This window comes from Heteronotia binoei, chromosome 4 (assembly GCF_032191835.1).
Source record: "Heteronotia binoei isolate CCM8104 ecotype False Entrance Well chromosome 4, APGP_CSIRO_Hbin_v1, whole genome shotgun sequence".
Classification (NCBI taxonomy): domain Eukaryota; kingdom Metazoa; phylum Chordata; class Lepidosauria; order Squamata; family Gekkonidae; genus Heteronotia; species Heteronotia binoei.
The window spans coordinates 32,494,610-32,520,676 of NC_083226.1; the positions used below are offsets into that span (position 1 = coordinate 32,494,610).

Genomic DNA, 26,067 nt, shown 5'->3' on the forward strand with positions numbered 1-26,067 from the left:
CAAAAATAAAATAAATAATAAAGTTGCATCCCTGGCAATTAGAATACAGTCTATGTATATTACTGAACTAGAAAGAATGTACACCATGAATTCACTAAGACTGCTTATCAATATGTACTTACAGGAAGATGTATTTGTTCCTTCAGTGGAGGCTGATATCTTCTCTATTGGCTCTGAAATATATAGAAGGCAAGATGATAATGGGGGTCTGTAAGTTGTGCTTTAGCCTGAATTTAGCCTTTCCAGGAAAGGAAAACGATTTTTAAAAATAAAATAAAAGGTTCATGAAAGCAAGGAACTTCAAAGTGAGTACAAGATGTCTTAGGCAAGCTGTGGGGAAAACCTTTACCATAGTTGGCAGAAAACTGGCAGAATTTGGGAAGATGGTTTCATTTGTTTCTAACAGCACAATGGATCAGCCAGAATTGGAAGGGATTATATTCTAAGGATAGGGGTGAAAAAAAGACAATTCTTTTTCTTGCTTATAATAAAATGGACTTGAAGACCCCATGCTCCAAGAGAAAAAGGCTATTTCTACAAAGACTGAGTGTATAAGAAGCACCTAATTTAGAAAATATCCAGGACAGGGAAGCAAGTTTAATGTAGAAATGTGGCAGTCAGGTGCAAGAAATTTTCAGTGAAAAGAAATCCAACTTGATGGGCTGAAAGTGAAAACTGCAGAATGATACATGCTAGCTGTCAAGAGAATTTATCTACCTGGAAACTAACAAATAAGGAGAGAACTAAGATAGGAACCAGAATTGTCTAGGCTTCTGAAACTGTCAACTGTTGTTAATCTTCCCTACAATAATAGTATTAAGACTAGTTTAAAGTAAGGTTGAAGATCTCAACTAAATGCAAGATGAAAGCTTTATCAAGTGACACGCCAAGCTTTATCAAGTGACATGCTGAGGACAATTTAAAGGCAAATGACTGAGGCCCCTTTTTTGATCTAGTTCAAAAATGCAGGCAATTTCATTCCAACAATAGCTTCTGTTATATCCCCACTCCCCCCCAAAAAAACCTCCAGAAGAGCTAGTAATGCACTATCCACTTCTGATTGCTACAAGGCTGACAAATGAACAGAACCAAGCAGCACCATGCAGTCAGAGCATGCCAGACCTGAATGAGGGAAGGTTACCATTTTGCGACTTTATAAGGGACAGTTAACAGAGAATATAAATGTGGCATCTTCGCAAATACTTTGCGAATCCTACCTTGAAAGAAGGAACTGTAGCCAATATAAACAGTAAAAGCTGAAGTGCATCAGCTGTGATATGAGCCTGTTTTAACTTTCCAGACTGAAACGGTAAAACCCAGCACTGCCATGTTACAAGAGGGCACATGCAACAGCAGAGGAAATCAGAAGCATCTACATGCTGGGCCAAACAGAAAATAAAGAAGAATATAGGATGGACACCCAGCAGGTTGCTACTTTTAAAGAGCATCCTCTTGAGCTCTACCACTCCTGTTGCTGTGGATAACTTAAGGCCATGTTTAAAATTGAGAGAGTCTCTAAAACTCCAGCAGAGAGCTCATTTATTGCTTTAAATGAAGTGAGGGTTTAGATTTCCAGGAAATCAGATGGTTATTGTTTTTTTTTACCTTTCCACATGCTGAAGCTCTAGCTACAGGCAAACTGTAGAGAAAGATGAAGACCTGAGTATGAAGAATTAGCTGAAGAGGGACAAACTATTTAATTTAACTTACGTGACGATGTGTTTGCTCCTTTGGTCAAAACTGGTATTGTGTTGGTGGGTTCTGCAAAACAAAATAAGAATCAGTAGCATTTAGACCATGACTTGACTGTGTCATTGCATTGCCAGGTGTACAAAAATTTTGTCTGAAGAAACTTGGAAATACAGCAAAGGGTGTGGTAGTGCAAAAGCAGGATGTAACCCAAACTTTTGAAATAAATCATCAGGTATAATTGTATAACTGGCCTCAAGTATTTGGAAGAATCTGTTTTTGTTAGAAAAGTGAAATGTTTGACAGCTGTTGCTGGAAGGAAGAAAGAACTAGTTCCTCTTGGGTGAGCTGCTCTGAAGTTCCTCTTTTTATGATCCATCATTCCTTTTACAGAATAATATCTGGCAACATCTGGACTAGGATTAATATTACATTTTGCACAAGTAAATGTTGTATGCTCTGGCAAATTGGGCTCCAATGAATGATTCAGCAGAAATAACTGACAGAGGAAAAAACCAGCTCTGTGTCTGTTTTCAGAAATGAAACTACATTTTAGTGCCACATCAGGGAGAATGCACAAAAACTTCAGTTACACCATAAGCAGAATGTACAACACTGTGTAATACATGGGGTGTCTTGGCAGAGCATTCTGTTGTAAGTAATAGTCCATTCCTAGGAGAAGGCTGGGATTTTTTGCTTCACAAAATAACATTTACTTATACCTAGGCCAAATATAGTCTTTCAGTTCATTTTTCTCCATAGAACTTCACTGTGAATTTTCTTCTGTGGCATAAAGATGTGCATGTGTCAACATTGTGCATGGAAACTCTCTGATGAGACACATGTCCTCATTCCAACAAGGAATATGAAAAATCACCTGGACAATCTCAGGTTATATCATGATCATTCAGATATGGAATCATAAGAACAGGAATAAGAAATCTCAGTCACTTGAAACGGTGATGACAATAAAACTGCTAGAACAACACAGATAGGCAGATGGGAATCCGGTTCCTTGGCCTTCCAAAGATCTTTAAAATCAGTGAATTTTTCTATTAATGTTACCATTCCATTTCATAGGAAGCCACTAATTGTTCACACAGAATGTGCGTTGACATTTATCCAATGTATGCTTTCCAGAGTTCCAAGACAAGCAAGCAATTACTGTTTTCCATTCTCAAGTTGCATGTGAATTTGAAGTATGATAAAAATTTGCTTGCAACCACTTCACATGTAGTTACACCAGAAGAAGACAAGGGACACAGGCATCAAACACAAAGATTATGATCCCCTCCTCACCCCAGAGAATGGTTTTTAGATACAGAATCATAAAGATGTTGCTTTCTTTGTTTTATCAAATATTTTCAGTTGGTATGTATAAACAATTATTTATTTTTCGATAATTGCCACAAATTTAACTCTGCCCTGCCCCCAGCTCTTCCTTGTAGCAAAGTTTTTCCATATATGTTAAAGCTTCCTTGGGACACTTCACTGTTTTTCACCTCCTTTACACTGACAAAACATTATATCCAGTTTTCTGTAACACCACTTTGGGTAGTGTAAAATAAAAAAGCCCAGGTGAGGTCAAAGAACCTGGCAATGTACAGAAGATGTGCAAATGTAGTTGAGAGAAGGAGAATTTTCACAGTTTTTACAGATTTAGTCATTTACTCAGTTTTTCTGCAGAAAAGCCCAAGCAGTTTAATCTTTTTAAAAACACAACAGAGAGGAAAGGAAGTCTCTCCGTAGAGTGCTTGTCATCAATTAGACAATTCCAAAACAATATTTTATTTGCTTCTTGAGGAACAGTATCCCACCTGGAAATTGTAGAAAGTGGAATGGGAGTGATTACATAGGTCCTCCCCTCCAGACTCCATAAAGACAGAATCAATAGCAGAGACAGTTCCATTAAATCCAATGTTTACTAGCTGCAGATGGAGAAATCTTGCTTGCAGACCTGTTATTATTTTAGAACCAAATGGTATCTAAAAATGTCTGGAACTCAATTCAGGGGGAAAGGAGGCCACCGGGCAAAGTTGGTACAACTGCAGCATAGTGATTAAGAGTATATAGCACAGGGATGAAGAGTATGAGTTAAACACTCATCTACAAAGTCAACAGACAGCATTATCCAAGATAATATCTATAATATGGGCTGCTGTAAAGATACTGAGCTATATGGTCAACACTACAGAATTCTAAGTGCACTAATGGAAGTTAACAGTCATGTATACCCAGGAACCACAATAAGTTATAATGATCAGATCAGTACACAACTGGTACAAAAAGCACTGTTCCAATGAAACTAAGATTTTGGCTCCATCAAAGGAAAACAGGAACCAGATAAACAGAAAACAGGAAAAAGTTAACTTGGGAAACTGTAATGCTTGCTTCAGTGCTTGCCAAAGGCAGATGGCAACAAGATTTCTGGAAGAGATATAATGGCCTTCTACAGATTCCCAGATTTGAGGGAATATGGACTATCTTCTTTCAAGCGATGGAATACTTCTTCTAGAAAAGCTACTGCAAGGTCCAGTGCAGGAAATAAAAAACTTTTGCCTGTGCATCTTCCCCACTTTCAGGTAAAATGCTGAGTGGAAGTTCATGAGAAAACAGATTAAAGATGGTCTCTGTAGCCCAACAAATTCTCTGAAAGATTCAGTCACTGGCTGCATCTTAAATATAGGCCTTTGTTCTTATGCACTGACCTCACTGGTTTAGAAACAGAAAAGTTCCTTGCTCACAAAGGAAACTCAGCAGGCCTGTCTCCTGGCTCAAACTGTGATCTGTTCAAGTTCTCAAATAACCATTTAAAAAAAAAGTTTCCATACTGGATGATGGATGATCAATACTGGGGGTTGCTGTAACAACTGCTTGTAAAGTTAGAATTATTTAGCAACGTCATCACATTAACCTTATGCGGGGGGGGGGGGGGGGGAGCTGTCAAAACACTCAACACATGTAAGTATGGCATACAGTATCTAGTAATATTACATTAGTTTTTGCCCTTTGAACCTTTCAGTACATCAAACCAATCCAGTTGTTATTGCCCCATAATACTTGGGATTGCTCACTTTTTAGAAGCAAAAATCAAGAGAGATGGGACTTTAATTTACAACACTAATAACTCATGCTTCAAATGATGGCTATGGAATTAATGAACTCTTGTAACAAGTTCAATGTGTCTAAATGTTTAGCCATTTTACCACAACAACACCTTTTGCTTTTTCAAAAAATCATTAGTGCCAGTCTGTATGTTGTTAAACTATAAAGTCACCATGATATGCAATTCCTGGCAACAGTTAAATCCAAAGAAAAACATGTAGAAACAAATTATGGGGGAAACCTGCAAAATGAATACATAATACACAATGACAATAATAACAATTAGATCCAGGCTGCAATCAGACAAGCTGCTTCATCCAGTGTTGTTGCTGTTCCTTTTTGGATTTTTTTTTTTACATTTTAAAAGAGATTTTATTGAACCTTTCATAAGCAAGTACAATATAAAATTGAATGACAATAAGTAATGGTAAGCAAAACAGAAACAATGAGAAGATTTCAATCCTGAGATTAGGCTGTCATGTTACAAGATTGAATATAGGTCTAAAAAGAACATTGCAATAAATACAATACTACCAAAAATACTACTACTACTAATAATTATACTGCACTCCACTACCTAAGGTACTTTGCAAATCTAAACTAAATAACTAAATAGATAAATCAATGAGGGCCAGTTACAATAAACTCAAATACAATACACACACACACACACACACACACACACACACATAGATACATACATACGATTCAAGGCTTCATTTATGAAAACAACCAATGCAAGGTTTTTAATGAAAGATATTCATCTTGTGGTAATGTTGAAATGTGAAGGCAGGAACCAAAATTCTTCTTCAAAAAAGGTTCCTATTTACGCAACATAGAAGAAGACTTAGACCCATAATGGGATTGAAAACTAACTAATTTATCTAAAATAAAATATTTACAAAGTTTAGAAGCCCAAGTTTGGATAGAGGGAGACTCTGGTTTTTTCCAAGTTAAAGCTATAGCATATTTGGCGGATGTGAATAATAGGGAAATAAATTCCCCTTGTGACTTAGAAATAGGAAATCCCCCCAAATATTTAAAAGGAAAACCTTAGGGTCAGATAGTATTACAATGCCTGTTAACAATAAAACCTTTGACTGAATTAAAGACCAAAAAGGCCTAATCAATGGACACAGTCACTAGTAGTGAAGGTATGTGCCACGATTGTCACACCCCTTCCAACAGAGGGTGTAACTAGATGGGAAAAGATGAGACAAATGTACTGGTGTTAGGTACCGCCTAGCTAACATTTTATATTCCTGTAACTAAATATTCATTGAGCTCGATTTCCTTTTTGGATTTAAAATGCATGATCAGACAGCAACATTTGCCTCCCATTCTCCAGTCATCAGCACCTCATTCTCACCCATCTTCAAATCGGAGTTATTTGACACCAGAGAAAGTCTAGTCTATGGATAACAGCGCTTTCACCCCACATTTCTGGATGTCTGAACTCCCTTGTTGTGAACTCAAGGTGGGTGAGAACAGTGAACCTTCCATTCTGTTTTCAATGCACTTAAAAAAAAATCAGGTAGTGTACGCATAAGTAAATCTTCACCCTAGGGTTTTGAATCACTGCTTGTGCATTTCTGTCAGAATCAGGTGCCCTTGGGGGATCTGTTTTTGAGTGATAATCCCCGCCCCCCCAAACTCCTCCTGTTTCTTAAGTTTGGAAAGTCATGGAAATAGTCCCTAGTTAGGCTCCCATATCGGCAGGGAGCCTGGGGAGGCTGGCATCCTTAATCCAGGGAGACTTAGGTAAAGCTGGAAAAATTTAAAAATCCAGGTAGTCTTGTTTTGAGTAAGACCACCTGGATTTTAAATTTTTTTTGAGTAAATTGCTTTTGAGTAAACCTATGCTGAATATCTGCCTCAAAAGTGTGTGCAGGGCTTTCTGAGCATGGACCTTCGCTAAAGTGCAGGGTGGATGTTAATCAAACAACAGAGATCAGTTCCCCTTGAGAAAATGGATGCTTTGGAAGGTGGACTCTATGGCATTGTATCCCACTGAGGCCCCTGTCCTCGCCAGGCTCCATCCCCAAATCTCTTTCTTGCCTGGAGCTGGCAACTCTAAGCCCCATCCCACTTTCCCTTGTGCAAACTATGTTAGCAGAAAAAGGATTGCTGTTTGAGAGCATCCCATGATTGACACAAGAGTAAATGCATTGAAGTTAATGGGAGTACACTCATGTAAATTTGCATGATGCTTACACCTCTCCCCCATGTATTCCAAGGAAGAGAGGCAATGCAAAGGAAGCTGAGAGTTGCCAGAGTACTTGGCAGAGGGATTGCAAAGTTGTCAAAAAGAAGCCAGAGCTTTGGATACACGCGTATGTGTATGTGTGAAAAAAAGGATGCTGCCTGACTGCCCACTTCATGGTTACTGCACAGCAATAATCTGAATCGTCAATAATAAAGTGACCATGCATTAAAGTGGGTGAAAGATGGCATATTTGGACAACCTCTCTGGAACAAATAACACCAGATAAAATAGAGGTGTAGCCAGACAGTGACCAAAGGCCCAGATCCACAAGCACAAATCTCCTGTATTGTATAGAATTGTATAGAACCAGCTTGGACTTGTTCACCAAATGTGACCCTTCTTAGAGAGGCAGGATTTGGATACAATTATTCATATACTTCTTATTTCTAATAGACTGTCTTCTTCTGAGATCATCACCTGAAGACTTCTGACATCTGTTAAAGAGGTGAGGTGTGGAACATGTCATGGCATGACCTCCCCCTGAAAGCATATACAGCACCACATTTGTATTCACTCTGACCTGAATGGCTCAGGTTAGCCTGATCTCAGAAACTAAACAGGGTCGACTGTGGTTACTACTTGGATGGGAAACCACTGAGGAAGTCCAGAGTTGCTGTGCAGAAGCAGGCAATAGCAAACCACCTCTGTTTGCATTTCTTGCTTTGAAAAGCCTATGGGGTCACCAGAAGTCAGAATACCAAAGATGTATTTGCTCTCTTAGGCCTTTAGGTGAGCGGGTTTTCCTTTTCCTCCCACTCACCAATTATGCTGCATTCTTACTACCTTTAGATAACACTGAATTGTGGTATTATATCCTCTGCTTTGTCTTGTTTTTCTTTTCTGCTGTTGTAATGTCTCTATGAATCTGTTATTTTTTTTCTCGGATTTTAATATTATTTTTTAAACATGTTACCCATCCCAGAAGCCAGCATTTTGGGCTGACAGGCCTGATAAAAATACTTATATAAACACAAATCAATAATAGCTTACTGAAGATTTGCTCTATAATTTGTAACCTAAATATTGCTTTATATTTCCCATGATAATCTCCTATCTGGCATCACAATTTTGTACAAACAATACATCTATTCATTAACATGCACCTTATATTTTGCAATGGAAGGAGGGCAATGAAAACAGGGGTTAAACTTACCTATAACCTTTGTTCATCAAGTGATATTTTGTGCTGGAACACATGGGGACTGCGTTGTTGCAATGGGACTGCACAGAAGCCATGAAGATAAAAATAAGATCCAACTTACCTATAACCATTGTTCATTGAGTGGTCTTCTGTGCAGGCACACATGACCACTGGCTGAGGGCAGGCCTGCGACAATGCAGTCCCCCTACGTGTCTGCACAGAAGCCACAAATATAGACTTCCCAATTCCCAGGTCCCAGCGGGGGATCCCCTGGTTTTACACACTTCCCCCGCCCCCAGCCAGCTGGCCGGCAGGGGGAAGCCCCGCCCCCCACAGCCACCACCTACCTATAGATCTCTGGCAGCTTTAGAAACCTGCAAATAGGTTCCGTTTCAAAATGTGTGCATGTGCCTTTAAATAAGAGCAGGAAGTACTTAATTGGGAAGGGTCAGAAGGAGTTTGCTTTGTCAAAGCAGAGTCCCTCCGTTTGTTTTGCTTTCATTTCAGAGCAAGTGTGTGTGTTAGGGTTGCCAATCCCAGGTGGGGGCAGGGGATCCCCGGTTTGGAGGCCCTCGCCCCACTTCAGGATCATCAGAAACAGGAGGGGGGAGGGAAATGTCTGCTCTGCACTTCATTGTTCCCTATGGAGACTTATTCCCATAGGAAATAATGGAGAATTGATCAACTGGTATCTGGGGCTCTGAGGGGGCTGTGTTTTGAGGTAGAGGCACCAAATTTTCAGTATAGCATCCAGTGCCTCTCCGCTAAATACCCCCCAATTTTCAAAAAGATTGCACCAGGGGGCCCAATTCTATGAGCCCCAAAAGAAGGTACCCCTATCCTTCATTATTTCCTATGGAAGGAAGGCATTTAAAAAGGTGTACAGTCTTTTTAAAAGTGATGGCCAGAAATCCCTTTGGAATTCAATTATGCTTGTCACACCCTTGCTCCTGGCTCCACTCCCAAAGTCTCTTGACTCTATCCTCAAAGTCCCCAGATATTTCTTGAATTGGACTTGGCAACCCTAAACAAAGAGGAACTGAAGTTTTGTTTTGAGAGCCATAATGTTAATTTACCCTTTGCCAAGGATCGGATTTCTCTTGCATATCATTTTTTTTTAAATATTGCTTCTGATCTCTAAATTATCTTGAATGAGGAAAATCTCTTCAATTTTTAAAAGTTGGAAGGCATAAAGCTGCAAACAACTGGCAAAATCCAGCATGACTCCACTGAGAAAAAATGCAGCTATATATATACACACTGGGGCAGTATGCATGCCACTCTATTAATTCTTACACCAAACACAGAAAAAAGACAAATAAATGCAAAGAAGGAGAATCGTGTATTTCTGAAGTAAACTTCGTACCAAAAGTCAAAAAGCTGAGGGCAGTGGGAATTACAAAGGCTCAGAACTTCAGGAAATTAGATCTCTTATAAGCAAGTCTAAATATAGGTACTGATTTATTACGTTTGGCACATGTACCTGAAAATGTTGTTCTTAATTTATACAAAATGTTATCAGTGCCCTTCATTAGTGTTTAATAAGATCCTTAAATATTACAAAGCCTGTATACCACAAAGGTGCAAGAATCTTTTGTAGAGGAAAAAAGTGATAAATTAGTTTGCGAAAGGCAATTAACATAATGTACCCAAACCCCAGAGTTTGCTATTTATATCATACTTTCACTCTCCCAGAGAACTTCACACAACCGTCCTGACCTCAATTACTCTCTCCAAAGGAGGGCTGAATGGCAAAATAAAATTATTTATAACAAGCATGCAGGGAAAAGCTCTTGCAATTTTAAGAACAGAGAAAACATGACCACTATGAATGCCAAATGAATTGTCTTAACTATTTCTATGTACTGCTTTGATTGGATTTTAAAATATTATAGTATTTATTTTCAAGGTGACTCAGATGAAAAATTTTGTTTTTTCCCCACATTCAGTGAGGTGACCATACCACAAAATTCCACACTAAATGTAAGAAAGTTCCCTAGAAGCAAAATTTAACTGATAGGAAGACCAGCATAAGGGATTCTAGTGCTAACAAAGGAGAGAATAGCAAACAAGAAAACAAGTTTAACTGGTACAGAAAGAGCAGTGAATAGCAATGCAAAACAAAACCACTTTCAAATGTATGTTAAAACATGGCCAATGAATAATTCACGTCTGTCTTCTCAGGATAAAATCTCTGTAGAGAAGCTTCTCTTCTTGTTTCTGAACCTAGGAACAAGTAGCACTGAAAATTCTCAACTTTTCATGTCTAGAAGACAAGCCCTTGGTTTTCCTCTTGAAACTGGGGGCTGGTGGAGAATTTTTTTTTTTTTAGCAAGCAAGGGTCACTCACACCTGAATTCCAAGGAGCAAATTCTCTACTTGTAGTTCAGGCTTGCCTGGCACTGGCTTGCAAAAACCATTTAAAGTTAAATGGTTTTGCAAGTGGGCACTGCTGGTGCTTTTCAAGGGGCTGCAACCCCAATGTGATGATGTCACTTATGCGTGACATCATCACACTGGGGATGACCCCATCCTCTCCTGGAACACCTCCCCCCCAAAGCCTTCCTCCCTGCCGGCGACAAGGTAGGACCTGGCAGTCCTAGTACCTGTGGTGCTTTGTTCTTAAGATGGAGTCATTAACAACATGCTACAGAAACAACTGGTTTTGCTGCTGCTTGTGATCAAAATGTTTTCCCAAGGACAATGCAGTTTGTTACATTTAGACAAGAGGATTCAAAGAATAATACAGACTTATCTTGTAATGTCTGTATTTATACTTCAGACAGACTAGCATATTTCCAAATTCTTCCAACAATTTCAGAAGTAGAAAAGGCTGAAGTAGACAGCCACACTTGAGCTACCTGTGATCTACAATTGCCAAGATGAACTGACAAGTGCAACAGAATTTGTGTAGGATTCTTTTTTTTTTCTTTAACTGAAAAAAGTAAAGAGATTACAAAAAGAACAATAATAACAGAATAAAGGCAAGAGAAAACTCTTAATACATTACAAATAAATGTAATGCTATGTTAAAAGTAATTTGGAATAAACATACTTCATCCTCCAATGAAGTTATATAACTATTTGCACATATCTGACTTCTATTTAAATATGTTAGTTTAGTTAGAAGCAGGTTTGCCAATCCCCAGGTCCCAGCAGGGGATCTTCTGCTTTTGCAGGCTGCTTCCTGCCCCCGGTCAGCTTGCTGACGGCCTTTCCACTTTGGAAGGCTTAAGAAGATGCTTGGAAAGGTTTACTTTTAAAACGGTGTGTGTACCTTTAAATCTGTAGAGGCCAGGCTGAATGGGACAGGGTGAGCCAGCAGAACAACATGGCTGCTCTCAGTAGCTGTGAAAGCAGCCCAGACCCCCCCGCTTGTTTTACAAACTTTTCAGAGGTTGTTTGCATAGTTAAGGGTAAACAAGAACCTTTGGTTTCCCTGTGTTAGTCTGAAGAACTTGGAACTTCAGTAACTCTTGAGTAAATTGCCCCAGTGAAATCACACAAGTGTGAGACTGCAAACTGTTTATTTTGGCTGTGCTCTGTTTGTGTGTTTGTGTGTGTGATATGAGAGAGAGAGAGAAGAGGGGATGTGCAGCTGCTTGGGAATGAGGAAATGAAGACTGTATTCAGGGGAACTGCACTGGTGTATGTTTACGCATTTATTTTTGAGAATATGAAGGTCTCCTGGCTCCACCCCCAAAATCCCCAGGTATTTTCTAAGTTAGACGGTAATTCATATTACCGTCTAACTTATGCACAGGTAATATGAATGGTCAGCCTGGGTCAATAAACCTTCCTATCAGTAAACTTCCTGTCCTGAACTTCACCTCCTGATTCGCTTCAAGTTCTCCAGCACCACCTCCCCTTGGTAGGCACCTTGAGGCTGTAATCCTATGCATATTTACTTCGTTGGAAGTCAATTACAGTGAGCACAGTGGGATTAACATCAGAATAAGCACACATATATTGGTCTTCAAATTTATGCATGCTTATTCCTAAATAAACATGCATAGGTTCAAGCTTTAAAATGGAATCCTATTTATACTTATGAATAAGCTCTGCTGAAATCGAAAGTGAATGACCAACAAGCAAACATGCATAGAATTATACTGTGAGAAAGTGTTTTGTTTCTTTGTAGAGCTGTAGCTCCTTTGTCACAGGGAGCAACAACTGTGGGTCTCTTCCCTGGAAAGGGAGGGATGGCAATCTCCCTCTCCCAGTAGGGCTAGGAAATAAAAATGTGTAAAAGGAGCAGACCTCACATGGAGCTCTGAGCTCTTCTTTTGCTCATGCCACTCAAGGATGTAACAGGTAGCAATGAAAGTGATGGCTGCACATGACAAATGAAGTGGACTGACCAAACAAAAGCTACCTCCATAGTTAATCTGGTTTCTCAATCAATACGACCTCTCCATAGGCTCATGACAATTAAAAGAGAGGTGAGGAATGAGAATGTTGCACCTATTCTTTCTTTAGCTCCACGGCCAATTACAAGCTACATGTGGCTGTAGAAAGGTAAAAACTAAGTTAACACAGGTGTCTGACAAGTTTGCCCTTTGACCCCTTTCCTTTTTAATGATAGTGAATATAAATGATAATTATCGCTCTCTCTCTGGTGAATTCTCCCACCCCCACCCATTTGTCTCAAACACCTGTTTCAAATTTGGTTTTTTTGCTGATGATGCTTTGCTGATATCTTGGCCTTGCCTTGGTTTAAATTGTTCATTGATTTTTTTTTTTTGCACTTTATTGTTTCCAGGAGTTTTTAGATGTAAATTATTAAAAAACCAAAGTTTCAGTGTTTTCTAAAGGTCCTCCACTACATTATTTATCTTGGTTTATGAATGGTCACTCAGTTGATCAGATGGATATATTGGGTATTCTTTTTTTCTTCTTCTTGTAACCTGTCTTGGACAAGCCATATTAATGCTGCTGAAAAATTGGCTCCAGTGAATTCTTCATCCCTTAATGATTCTTCCAGACCTCAGGAGGTAACTATGTATTAGCTGCTATTTGAGCTTTTTGGGCTAAGGTTGTTCCATTATTAATATATGGTGCACCTATGGCAATTGCCAAGGTTAACAATAAATATGATTCCCCCTTAGTTTCCTTTTTATGGTCAATGTAAAATTTGCCAGTGTGTACTTCTGGTCCTACAGCCCAGTGGCGCAGAGTGGTAAAACTGCGGTACTGCAGTCTGAATTCTCTGCTCACGACCTGAGTTCGATCCCGGTGGAAGTTGGTTTCAGGTAGCTGGCTCAGGTTGACTCGGCCTTCCATTCTTCCGAAGTCGGTAAAATGAGTACCCAGCTTGCTGGAGGGAAAGTGTAGATGACTGGGGAAGGCAATGGCAAACTACCCCATAAAAAGTCTGCCATGAAAATGTTGTGACAGCAATGTCGCCCCAGAGTCGGAAATGACTGGTGCTTGCACAGGGGACTACCTTTACCTTTATCTTTTTACTTCTGGTTCTGCAATCCATTTGGAATTTGTTGAACTATCCTTAGAGGCTTAAGGCCTGGATAATAATTAGCAGCATTCCTTTTCAGATTAAAAACCTTCTGTTCTTCAGAAGGGTGTGATTTGTATCAGCTTGCTAATGATGGTTTTCGAAAGTTCTTGGACAAAATTAGTTGATGATAAGCTACATGAACTGAGGTTTTCTTTGGAGTTTTTAAAGCAAATGTAATATACTTCTATGTGTAAATTGATTAAATCTACTATGCTACATTTTGATTAATGGTGTACTTGTTGTAGAGCTTGGAGGGTGTGTTCCCTGTATTACCTAACTCTCCCAATCCCAAAGATCCTACCTGTTTATTGTACACTTGTAATGGTACTGAAATACAAAATCCTATTCTCTAAAGCAAGATTAAATGTGTTGCCATTGGGAGAATTATCAGGCAGGTTTGCAGGAATTCTGTTTTCTGAGAGGTTTTGCAATTGCAAATCTGGAAAATTAGATATCATTTGGCACTGAATTAAAAAAAAAAAGAAAGTGTTGCCCAACATGCGGTTTACAGTTTACATTTTAAAAAATGGACTTCAGCTTCTAAACTGGGGATTGTAGCAAAGCTGCAAAGTTCTATCAGGTCTGTCTGTGAGGGTAAATGTGGTGGTATATGGAGAAATAGATTTACGCATTTTCACAGAGCAGCAACCCTACTGGAATTTTGAGATGTGCATTTTAGATGTTGGAATGAGATCCCACACACATTCTGTGATCCTTTCCCCATTCCTTATGCTGGAATGGAGTACAGGAATATCTTCATGCCCAAACGTGGTCATTTATCTGAGTCATTACTTGAACCTCTCATGTCTGGCTGAGCCTTGATTCTCTGGGACATTACCAGGAACTGGTAAAGCTATTTCAAGTGTGAAACTGTACAGATTTATGAGCAAACAATTCCTTTATGCATGGGAACTGATTAAATTTACAAGGGAAACGAAAAGTCTGCACAATCCATTATTTCAATACTTGTAAATCAGTAATCCAATATAACAATTAATACCATAACAGTGCTAGTTTCTGTGAATTTTTTTGGCAAATATTTATTTTCCAGGTATTTCACATTTCTTGCATTTAATTCTGAATAATATTATCTCTTCAGCAGTATATCTCCTGATAATGACAGATTTGCCTTGTCACTCTATTAATATCTGAACTGGTTTAAAGTTCCAGAATAGAACTATGGAAGGGCAGCTGTTAATGATTTAATGTGTATATATGGTATGGTATTTCATTGCTGGAGAGAATAATGTATTTGGGGCTTCAGCAAATTTTAGGAGAGGGCAACACTTCACACCTGAATTTCATATCTACATATAACATGAACATACAATGATACCTCTTCCATTCGATCTGAATGGTACCTGCACCCACTTAAGTACATTTACAGTGAAATCCAACACAGAGCTATTTCAATGGGCTTAGACTGGAGTAATTTTGCATAGCCCACAGCTATGTTCTATGCTGTACCCTAGCAAAAGAGTACATAAAATTATACTGATTACTAGGATGCTAGTCTCTTGTTTTCCCCACCTACTTGGTACATTTCTTTAGCCTTTGAATGCACCTGCGGGGGGGGGGGGGGATAATTTCAAAGTGTAAGAAAAACCTTTGTACACCAAAATTTGTGTTGGGATTTAATACAAAGTGCCATTCAAGCTAACATGTCTGAATTACTCTGCAGAATTTCTAGGAGACAATATGCCATGTACAAATAAGCAGGGGCCCCTCATAACTGAAAAAAAGAGCTGACATAAAGATTATGCAAACTGATGTAATAAAAATAAATTAATATATCTGCTTAAATCAGCAAAACATAATGAAGTTTTAAATATAAAATTTCCTTAGCTTATACAGTTCCTGGTTCCATTATCTGCTCCTTACAATATAATATTATTAAGAACTCCCTATATCTATATAACCTATACAGTGATCAATCAGTTATTTAGGGCAAGCATCATATGTATTGAAAGTGAAACTGTCAGTTTTTTATCTAGTCAGAAATTGCAGAGAAATCAGAAAGGTTTTGTGTTTGATTAAATAACTGGTTTGAAGACAACAATGGTATATGAAGATAATTTGGGTTCATGATGCCAACTCTGTCAGTCTGTCCCCTTTCAACTAGGGAAAGGGGGGAAACATACATGCACACATAGACAGTCTTGGGAGTTCTACTCACTCATTTGTAAAAAAAAAAATCAATGTAATCAAGTGTTTTAAAAGATTCATTTTTTCACAACGAAGCCTGATAAATTAGGGTACCCCTGTTTGAAGTTGGTCTGAGGCTTTAACAGAGGGAACCTTCTTAATGCAAGAATTACCAGATTAGTCTTAATGTCCAGAACCATTTCTGGTAGGGGAGGAAGTGGGGAAGACTCTCCTAGCAGCATCTAGCAGCTCATAGCAGCAGCTAGCAGCTGCCCCTGTACCGAACTCAGAAACTGCAGCTAGTGCAGAATGCAGCGGCCAGACGGTTAGTGGGACTACCTTGGTGGGAACATGTACGGCCTAGACTGCAGGAACTGCACTGGGCTGCCAACTGTGTACTGAGTTCGTTGCAAGGTGCTGGTCATTACCTTTAAAGCCCTATATGGCCGAGGACCTGCCTACCTTAGGGACCGTCTCTCTCCATATGTTCCCCAGAGAGCACTGAGATCTAGTTCGCAAAATCTTCTGAAAATCCCTGCGCCAAGGGAGGCCAAGCTAAAAACAACAAAGGAGCAGGACTTTTTGATAATGGCTCCCCAATGGTGGAACCAGCTGCCAGAGGAGGTGCGGGCCCTGCGGGATCTTAACCAGTTCTGTAGGGCTTGTAAAACCACCCTCTTCCAACTTGCCTTCTAAGGTGGAATCTTGGCAATGATATCAAGCCATCTTTATATATGTACTGAAACTGTAGCACCATTAATTTATATTGGTTTTAAATTATTTATTTAACTTGAAGTCACAAATTTGTATTTTGGCTGTATTTTATTGTATTAACTGTATTTTATTGTTATATCATGGTATATGTACCATGCCTTGTAAGCCGCCCTGAGCCTGCCTAGGCGGGGAGGGCGGGATATAAATAAAAATTTATTATTATTATATTATTATTAATATTTTGTTTTCTGCTTGCACTTTGTTAGCTTGGGAATGGCCCAGGGCACAAACTAAAGGTCTTGAGTCAAGGACCACACACTGTCTCTTAGCCTCAGTCTCCCAGTGGGTCGGGGTGGATGTTACAAAACAGTCAGACAGATAGGCAAACTGTGGGTTTCGTTCTTAACTTTTCTGCCTCTGTCTCTGATACTCTAAGTGAATTGCTTCCTTCCTTCCATTCACACCTTCAAGGCTTTTTCTGTAGAAAAAGCCTAGCAGGAACTCATTTGCATATTAGGCCACACACCCTGACATCGCCATGGTTTCACAAAGGGCTTTTTTGTAGGAAAAAAACCAGCCAGAAGGAACTCATTTGCATATTAGACCATACCCCCTGATGCCAAGCCAGCCAGAACTGCGTTCGTGTGCATTCCTGTTCAAAAAAAGCCCTGCACACCTCTATTCTTACACAAACACAAAAAGGGAGCTCTCCATCTTTGGCACCATGGATGCTGGACATGGACCTCTGCATCTGCATGCATCATAGCTAGTTTAGTTAGATTCTCTCTCTGTCTCTCACCTTTACTATCTAGAATGGGATTCCCTAAATAAGGTCCTCTATTACAAGTGGCTCTGTGTAACTCTGTAACTTTGTGAGTACATAACAAACAAAGAGAGGCTCTGCTCTGTATAGCCATTTGTGCACTCTGCTACAAAATAATATAGATTACTGGGTTACTATATCAGTGATTCTGTTAATCAGGTCATAGTGCCCAGTTAACTACAAGCTGGAGCAATTAAGGGTTAAATTTGACTCCAGTGACAGAAGACAATAGCTGTCGGCTGTGGTGTGATTTACTGAGAGAAGAAAGAGAAAAAAATGTATGCCTGCTTGCAATTACACAGAGAGATAGAGCCGATTACACAGAGAGATAGCAGCAGTATTACATACATGAAAATAATACGTCAGAGCCAACTGACAGTGAAAGAATGGAATCCAGTCATTCTGAAGATGAAAACACAGATATGGAACAGATAGCTAACCTTACAAAGTCATGTTCCCATGTTACTTTTGCGCACCTCTGGCATCACAGATTGGGTCACAGGAGCATCCAGACGATTCTGGACATGCAGGAAAAGGGTCTTACCAATGACGTTGATTTCACTGAATGAATCTAACCCCACTTGTGTTCGTTGTATCCAGTCCACTTTATATTAAGTTCCAAAGAAAATTTTTGAATCCCCTTCTTTGTACATGGTGTGGCCTTCCTGACAGAGTTAAGGTCCAATGGTTACTTTCTGGTTATAACCCTCTTATAACCTCAAACGTTGCCTGTTTCCTTCAGCTTGCAATTCAAACCAAGGAAGCTATTAACTGATGTATTTTGTTTATGCCTAGTTTTGTTCTTTCACTGCATTTTTAAACTTTTAGCTCTTAACATCTTTGATATGCCAATAAAGGTTGTCTGTCTGTCTGTATCCAGTCAAAGGCAGCTAACCAGTCGTTTCCGAAACACAGAGAGACCTGACAAAAATGAATTTCTGACCTCCACTAACTGTAAATTGTAGTTATGCTAAGGACTCACTAAATTATAAAACTGTTAGCCTACATTTCTTTCCCATTACAACTTTGTTAGATGCACCCATGTAATTGTTCCAGCAGTCATTACAAGAATGCGGCCTACTTCAGCAAGCAATTCCCGTTAAAGAATGAACCATATCTTACCATTGGCGTTGGTAATGACAATCCGAACTTTGGTGCTGTCATTCCCAAATCTGTTGCTTGCTTTACATGTATATTCACCAGCATCATCCAATGAAGCTCTAGAAATGCGAAGTTCTGAGGATGTCCTGAGGGAAAGCAGGAGACAAAACATTACAACGCACACATTGCAAACTACATTTGTGCTTTGTTCAATAAGCAACACCAACATGTGGGGAATACAGACAAATACAATGAACCCTCTGATTATTATGGTCCTATTGGGGATGAGGCATTTTAAATGAAGGAAAGAAACTGACATTTTAAAAGAATGGACAGAAATATGTTTATTTAAACTACTATGTTGTAGTAATAAATGTATTTTCAGTTTTTTAAACAGATGAACTATCTGAACAGCAGTTCAGATACTTTTGATGTCACAGTGGTACATGTCACCATAAAATTAATAAATTAATATAAGAAATCTAAATAAATACAAGATATCCAGTCAGTTAGGCTGCTCAAGATTACAGTGAGTCTAGAGAGGGTGATCTGAGCGGTGTCAGGCGGATATTTCCCCCCATCTATTTCTGGCCACAGGGGACCGCAAGAAGACAAATTCCATATAGAACTTCACAGCAAACATGTTTGGCAGGCAAATGCACCATTTTTGGCAGCTGCAATTCCCCAGAGTCATAGATGGCTGGTCAGGTAATTAAATGATCTCAATTGGTGGAAAACTACAGCTCCCATGAGGCTGTGCAAATAGGCATATATACAATCTGCTGCTGATCCAGAGAAATCGACAACCACTAACACTGATCAAACAGTCAATATTAAGACTTTTAACAAAATTATATAGTGTTCATATATGACCATGTGTGTTTGTTGACTTTTCATTTAGACAACTGGTGATAGAATTTCTGTTTTTTGCACTCTTGTGAGCAACTAGGCTACTTCCTTTGCTAGTTGCAGATCACCTGGGCCTTGCTCTCCCTTCAACTTACTCTACCCGCAGCTGCACAAGTACCCAGAGACACCATAATTGTGATTATAGTAATTTTGGAAAGCCTGTTGGTGAAGCATTACTCAGCATGAACCAGCCAAAATTAAAGATTTTTAGGGCCCAATGAAATATGGTCCTGTCCAGTTGAACCATATTAATTATATGGGGTTCAACTGGACAGGAGGTCAGGGGAACTTGAACCGTTCCATGTGGCCATGAAAGTCACCAAGAGAGGAGAGCAGCAATTGAATGGCAGAGGGGAAAAAGGAAGCAGGGAATTGAGAGAAAAACCAGTAGTACTTCTGAGTGTAATGACTAGCAACAGGAAACTACTCTGATTAGACAGATGGGGTGAAAAAAGAAATAAACCTTGAACAAAATGAAACAGAGAGACCTTCAGGAGCAGGGGGGAATGGTAACCAGTGTTCTCTCTAATCTGAATTAGTATGAGCTAGCTCACAGTTTTTTAGTCTCCAGCTCACACATTTTTGTCTTGGCTCAAGAAAACTGCCCCAGAGCGAACGAATTTATGCTGTAGCTCACAAATCTCATGCCAGTAGCCCATGAAGTAGAATTTTTGCTCTCAAGACTCCACAGCATTGAGGGAATATTGCTGGTAACTCACCACATACAGTCTTCTACTTTGTGACACTCAGGCAAAACCACTGCACTGAGCAAACTCAGAAACTAAGCTGTCTAGATATCACTCCAGGAAGGAAACTGGGACTTTAAAGTGACTGGGTTATCAACTATATGAGTGAAAATATTTGTCTTTATAAAACTGATGTCTTGAATCCTTTTGTTTGTTCGGATTTCAGATCATTTTGTTACAAAAAGGCTGAGGCTTATACTTGTCACAATATTTATCTTATCTCCTGAATCCAAGAAGCTCAGAACAGTATATGTGTGGATCATCCATCTAATACCCACAAGCTGGGTTGGGCTGAGAGCATCTCACTTGCTGAAAGTCATCCAGTAAGTAGACAACAGAACTTGTATGTTCCTGGATCAAAGCCGAACGGCCATTGTTCTGATGCCATATGCCTCCCCACAACCAAATGTAAAATATTTTTGAGTAGCTACAAGAGACAAAAGTAGGTATGGAGTAGGTATAAGACGTAAGAGTAAAAGTTAAGAGTAGCAAATGTAATCCTCCATGGTTTGACTCTTTACATTTGTCTGAAATGATGAGTGGCATGAATAAGCCTAATGGTTTATTTCAGAATCAAATGTTTTTCTTTCTCTTAAAAAAATTAACAGAGAAAGCCTTTTTAAAAGTTAAAATGTCAAGTTTGGGATTTATAAAAACACATAAGGAGAGTTGAACCAGTAGTATAACATTCTTAAAGCATCTCTTAAAAATAATGATCTAAAAAACACCCCTTGACGATGAAAATTTTTACCATGATTTCTTTCACAGGCGGTACTGAGTGATCAAAACAGAACCCATGGTGACCAAAAATACACAGCTAATAATTAATCACTTTGGTTGAAAAGAGCTTCTCACAATATTTAGGCAGAGCCATTCATAGCAGACACAAAGACGAAAGCAAGAACAGGAAGCTAAAACTGGCATTAAGTGGTATCATTATCACCTTCCAGTTATGCTGGCACTTTTGGAACCATCATTCAGAATACTCATCTGATAGAAAGAAGCAAAGTGAAGTCAAACATAGTGTGTAAAGCGCTAAGGCACTTATACACTACATTTCCTCAGTGGTTTAATTTTTAATGCCCCTAGCCAGTTGAAGCATCACTAACGTATGATGCAGGGAATTCTGCCACAAGGGACTGGGTAGGGGAGAGGAAACTGGGATTTACCTAGTTCTTTGGCTTATTAAGGCTTTTAGAAAGATTCCATTTTTTAAACTCTCCCAACAATCAGTTTGGATCCCATCAACTACATGTTTACATGTAGCCAGATACGCCCTTTATGCTGGATTTTAAGTGGTCAACAACCACATAGCCTTGTTTTGTATGTATGTATGTGTTTGAGGGGAGTGATCTGGTTTTCTGTAAAAGGATATGAGCTACTCACTTTGACACTGCAAAGTGAGCACACCATCCAAAGCAAAACTGATGTTTAAAGTTTTCTAGTAACGGTGGGACAAGCAAAGGGCTCTGAGAGCACTCATGCCTTATCACTAGTTCTTTCACACACAGACACACAAAATTCTCAACAAAATAATTCTAAAAACATTAAACATGGCATTCAAACAGTTTAAAAGCAGGGCTTTTTTTTGAGCAAGAACGCACAGGAATGCAGCTCTGGTTGGCTTGGTGTCAGGGTGTGTGGCCTAATATGTTGTGCTTTTTCTACAAAAGAGCCCTGTGTGAAACAATGGTGATGTCAGGGGGTGTGGCTTAATATGCAAATGAATTCCTGCATATTAGTTTAAAGCATTAGAACACATTCTATGCTTCCCCTCGGTGGTGTGAAAAATCATTCATGACTGTCACATTTTCTATTGCAGAAGCAGTTATCTATCTTTCTGAAAGTGATTTCAGCTTTTCCAGGGTACATCTTGAAACATAGAAACCAGCAAGTAGGACTTGATCAAAAACCGTGGTGAGACATGACAAACTGGCATTGATAGTCCAACAATTACTACCTCCTTTATCCCTGAGAAGCTCTTCATTTGTTCACAACCATAGAGAGATTTTGTAAACTATGGATCTGCAAATGACCTACTGTGTAAATCTCAGAGCACTTTTGCCTGTTCTCTGCAGTCCACACAGTGTGTATGATCTTTCAGTGCTAAAAATGGCAGCTCACCAATAAAGCAAATGGCTCCACTAGCAAAGAGAGCTTCCCAGGCATGCAGAAAAATGCAGCACCCAAATACAAGTCTCCAAATGCCAACTGTATTGGAAAATTTACCTACAGTCCTCCTCTTGTGGTAGGGAAGATTGAAGAGAAATCTGTTTCCTCTTCCTCAACAAGAGTGCACTGGGCAAATTACCACACAATATTATAAAGTAAAGAATGAATTTGGGGGGTGGGGGTGGGGGCTTCAAGCACTGATTTTCAGTTCTTCACTTTGAAGAGAATTTTCATATAGCAATGAAATATAGCAATATATAGAGTAGAGGGGCAGATATGAGTAAGCTGCTTCCTTATCCCTCTTGGCTCAAGGTGGCCGAAGGAAATGCCTTTTAAGACCATGAAACCTAGAGCTCAGACTCTGAGAGGGCAACTTGTACTGTCATGGCCTGATAAGAACTGCTAAATAAATTCTAAAAAGTTAAACAAATCTTTCCCCTTAGCAGTGATTTTGGGATACAGCATAGATGAGGAACAGGTTCAAGAGTGCTACATGACAATGTCCCCTTTAATATTACAAAGCTTAGCATCAGGCCTTCATTATGCCATGGTATGAAAGTAGCTTACTCCTCTTCTCTCCTCCACACCCAAGAGCAATATTAATAGGAATTTTTGATGTAAGACTGCGAAGCAAAGTCCTGGAGCTTGACAGAGAAAGCCACCTTTAAAAGTATAAATACTTAGCAATGCAGAGCGCTACAGGGGAAAACTGCAAATTCACAATGCACCTTGGAGAAAGTTGGTAATCCATTAGAATCTTGGCGGAGGAGAGGGGTGGGGGAAATCTGCCTCACTTGAAATCAGGAAAATATCAGCTGCGGTTACTTCACCCCTTCCAAATCAAAAGGACCCGACTTTTTATTTATTTCTGGCTCAAACCTGGGCGCAAGGGGAAGTTTCCAGTGTTTCCAATGACACTGTTATGCTTTGCTGCTGACAGGCTCAGGAGAAATTCAAGCATATGGTAGAATTCAAAAGTAATCTGGTCCAATCATAACATTACCAGCACTGATATATTTTAAAGGGCTTGTTTTTTGGACAGCCGTAGTGGCTTGGGCTTAACTTTAATACCTAGCACTGTAGTTTTTGAGCTTTCTACCTTCAGTGAACCCTTCTCATGCAATTTAGCTGCCAAAGAAGCACTGAAAATCTGGCAGGGAAACTCAGTTCCTTGCAGAGGGTTCTAAAAGTGCACATTCTGTTTATCTAGAGAACTGCCTAGACCAGAGATAGATAAGAGCTCCAGGTAACTCTTTGAGCCTGCACACTGCAGAGAAAGACCCATCATGATGGGTAAATTTTCAGGGAAGCTTCCCTACCAGCACTTGTTTTCCCACCAAGCACCCAATAAGCTTTGGGGGAGCCCAGAACATGGTTTGAAAACTATTTCTTTTAAATGGACATTAATATTCTTAATATTAGGCACCAAATCCTTGGTACTGGGTCCTGGAGGCAAGTGCCAATTACAGAATTCTATGCTTGCACATCTGACTAGAAAATGCACAAATCTGCCTTAGCTGTTGTGAACTAAATTTATGCATGTCTATGATGGCTCTCAGTGAACAATATTGTTATTTCAAGAATGGAAAGGACGAGGTGAGCCAATACTTCTCCTTTAATATAAAACATTTTTTTTCAATATGGATTTCAAAGCAACCTGGATTCACCAGAGAATCTGTTACCTTTCTGGAACAGTTCAGCTAATTGGGCTTCACAAGATAATATGATGGGGCAAAGAAGTCTCTGCTGGCTCTTCCTGCATTACAAACCCTTTAAAAAATTATTTTGTCACAATCAATCAGGCCAGGTTTGTGGTTTAACTCCAACAGATTCTCTTACCAACTCATCTGTCACTACCTTTACGGTAATGACAGATGAAGACAATGCAGTGGGGAAAATTTATCCTTCAATGTTCTGGCATTTAATTGGAAAGAACAAAAAAAAAGTTCTGTGTAACACAAAAAGGTTAAGTGCTTTCTTTGATTTTGGCTGCTGCTTGAGCTTTCCAGATGTTAGATGTTCTAGCGAAGCCACAAAAGCTCCTCTCTTTCTCTCAGTTACACAGACGAATATTGACCAAAATCAGCTGGATTTGCATGGGGGTAAGGGAACACACATGTGCCTTGATCCAGAAGCCTTGCATCACGCAAAACTCACAAAAATGCATTAGGATTTGCATCTGAAGCCAAATGTCTACAAAGTCAACTACCCTTGAAGAAGTTTCAATAAGTACAAAATAAGGCAGGCAAAACTGGAGTCAGCTGTTCAGAAAATGTAACTCCAGTATTGCATCATCTGCATTGGTTACCTGTTTGCTTCTGGCCTCAATTTTAACTGTTGGCTATTTATTACTCATAAACCTTCCATAGTCTAGGGCTCTTATACCTATCAAATAGCATCCCCTGGTATACTTGATGCTATACCACCACATGCTATCAAAGCTCTTTAGACAACCTTCTCCTGGGGGTGCCCCCCTCTGTTGGAACAGACCATATAGAAAAGTCAGGCCAAGAGGATTTTTTCTGTGCTGGCCCACCTCTTTGGAATGCCTCTCCAGACTGGGTGGGAAGGATGCTTTCTCTTGCATATAAGGAGGCATATAAGATTATTTATTTCTGAGGGTGTTGGATGAAAGAAAACCTGTATTATCAGATCTATGTGCACTTGACCTTGTGTGCTGTTTTTTTTTTCATACAGAGACACTGTGATGTCGTTTTGGTGTACTTGCAAACTATTGTTGCCTTGAGCGCAAAATGATAAGGCAGGATATGAATATTTTAAGTCATCCAATACCATATAACAAAGAATAAACTATCATTTTTTCCCCTTCCAGGCTGAAACGCCCTCCCTTTAGGCAAAGAACATTCATCCACAGTATCTTTCCCCACCACCCTTAAGAGCCTATCACTGGAGGAAGGATAGCAACAGTCAAGTCACTTTCTTTTTTGGCTACTCTTCATGTGATGTTTTTGTTATAAAACGTCACAGTGTTTTGGATACTACAGTAATTTTGCAGGATTAATCTCTTATTTTGCTGAATTTCATTTAGCACCACATTGATTCTGAGAGCCAAAAGAAAGGCAGTGACCTGCACAAGGCTATTTTTTATTTAAAACATTTATATCCCATGCTGTCAGGCAAACTCTGATGAGGCTACTTGCATTGGTTTTTCAGAATAAAGTCAATTCTAAAAACAATAAAAAATTAAACCAACAAAATAAAAACCGATAACATAAACTCGCAGTAGAAAGCAACAGAAGTCACAGCTGAATTTGCACATATCCAAATTTGATGTTTTCCGCATCTAACATTCCACCACCCAGCCACCCTGACAATCTCATCGAATGATTAAAAATTAACCCAGCCAGAGAGGTGAAAACTGAAGCTAACATCCAAATGAACCCAGAGTTCATTTAAGTTCAGAGACTTAAATTATAGTAGTGGTCTCTGGGATCATGGACCATAAGGGAAGATGAGGCCAACTGGAGTTACTCCTCTGAAATGTAAACATTCAGCAATTCATGGGAGGCCTTCTTCAGCATTTCCCCCAAAGAGTCCCAGGGTTGCTAATCCTCCTAGCTAGTTTAAGTTTTAATGGTTAGTTTTAATGGATAATGAATTAGGTCTAAGATGTATATGCAGCAAACAGGACCTGATCTACGTGTTTTTTGAGGGGGGGGGCAAATTAAAAAGTGATGCCCCCTTATGGGCCCATTCTATCTTAAGGGCCCATAGAACAGA

The 26,067-nt window shown here is 39.4% G+C and overlaps 1 protein-coding gene across 8 annotated transcripts in view; it reads right to left on the minus strand.

Annotated features, from left to right (window-relative positions):
- Window positions 1–26,067, minus strand: part of NRG1 (neuregulin 1) — a 456,659-nt gene that overhangs the window by 167,616 nt on the left and 262,976 nt on the right. For 5 of the 8 annotated variants that reach the window (XM_060237089.1, XM_060237086.1, XM_060237084.1 and 2 more), the window contains exons 3-5: window positions 18,521–18,645; window positions 1,711–1,761; window positions 123–173 (exon numbers count right to left, since the gene is read on the minus strand). In XM_060237089.1, coding sequence (XP_060093072.1) covers window positions 123–173; window positions 1,711–1,761; window positions 18,521–18,645 — 227 coding nt within the window. The remainder of the gene's footprint in view (window positions 1–122; window positions 174–1,710; window positions 1,762–18,520; window positions 18,646–26,067) is intronic. The other 3 variants (XM_060237088.1, XM_060237087.1, XM_060237091.1) reach the window with 1 other exon arrangement.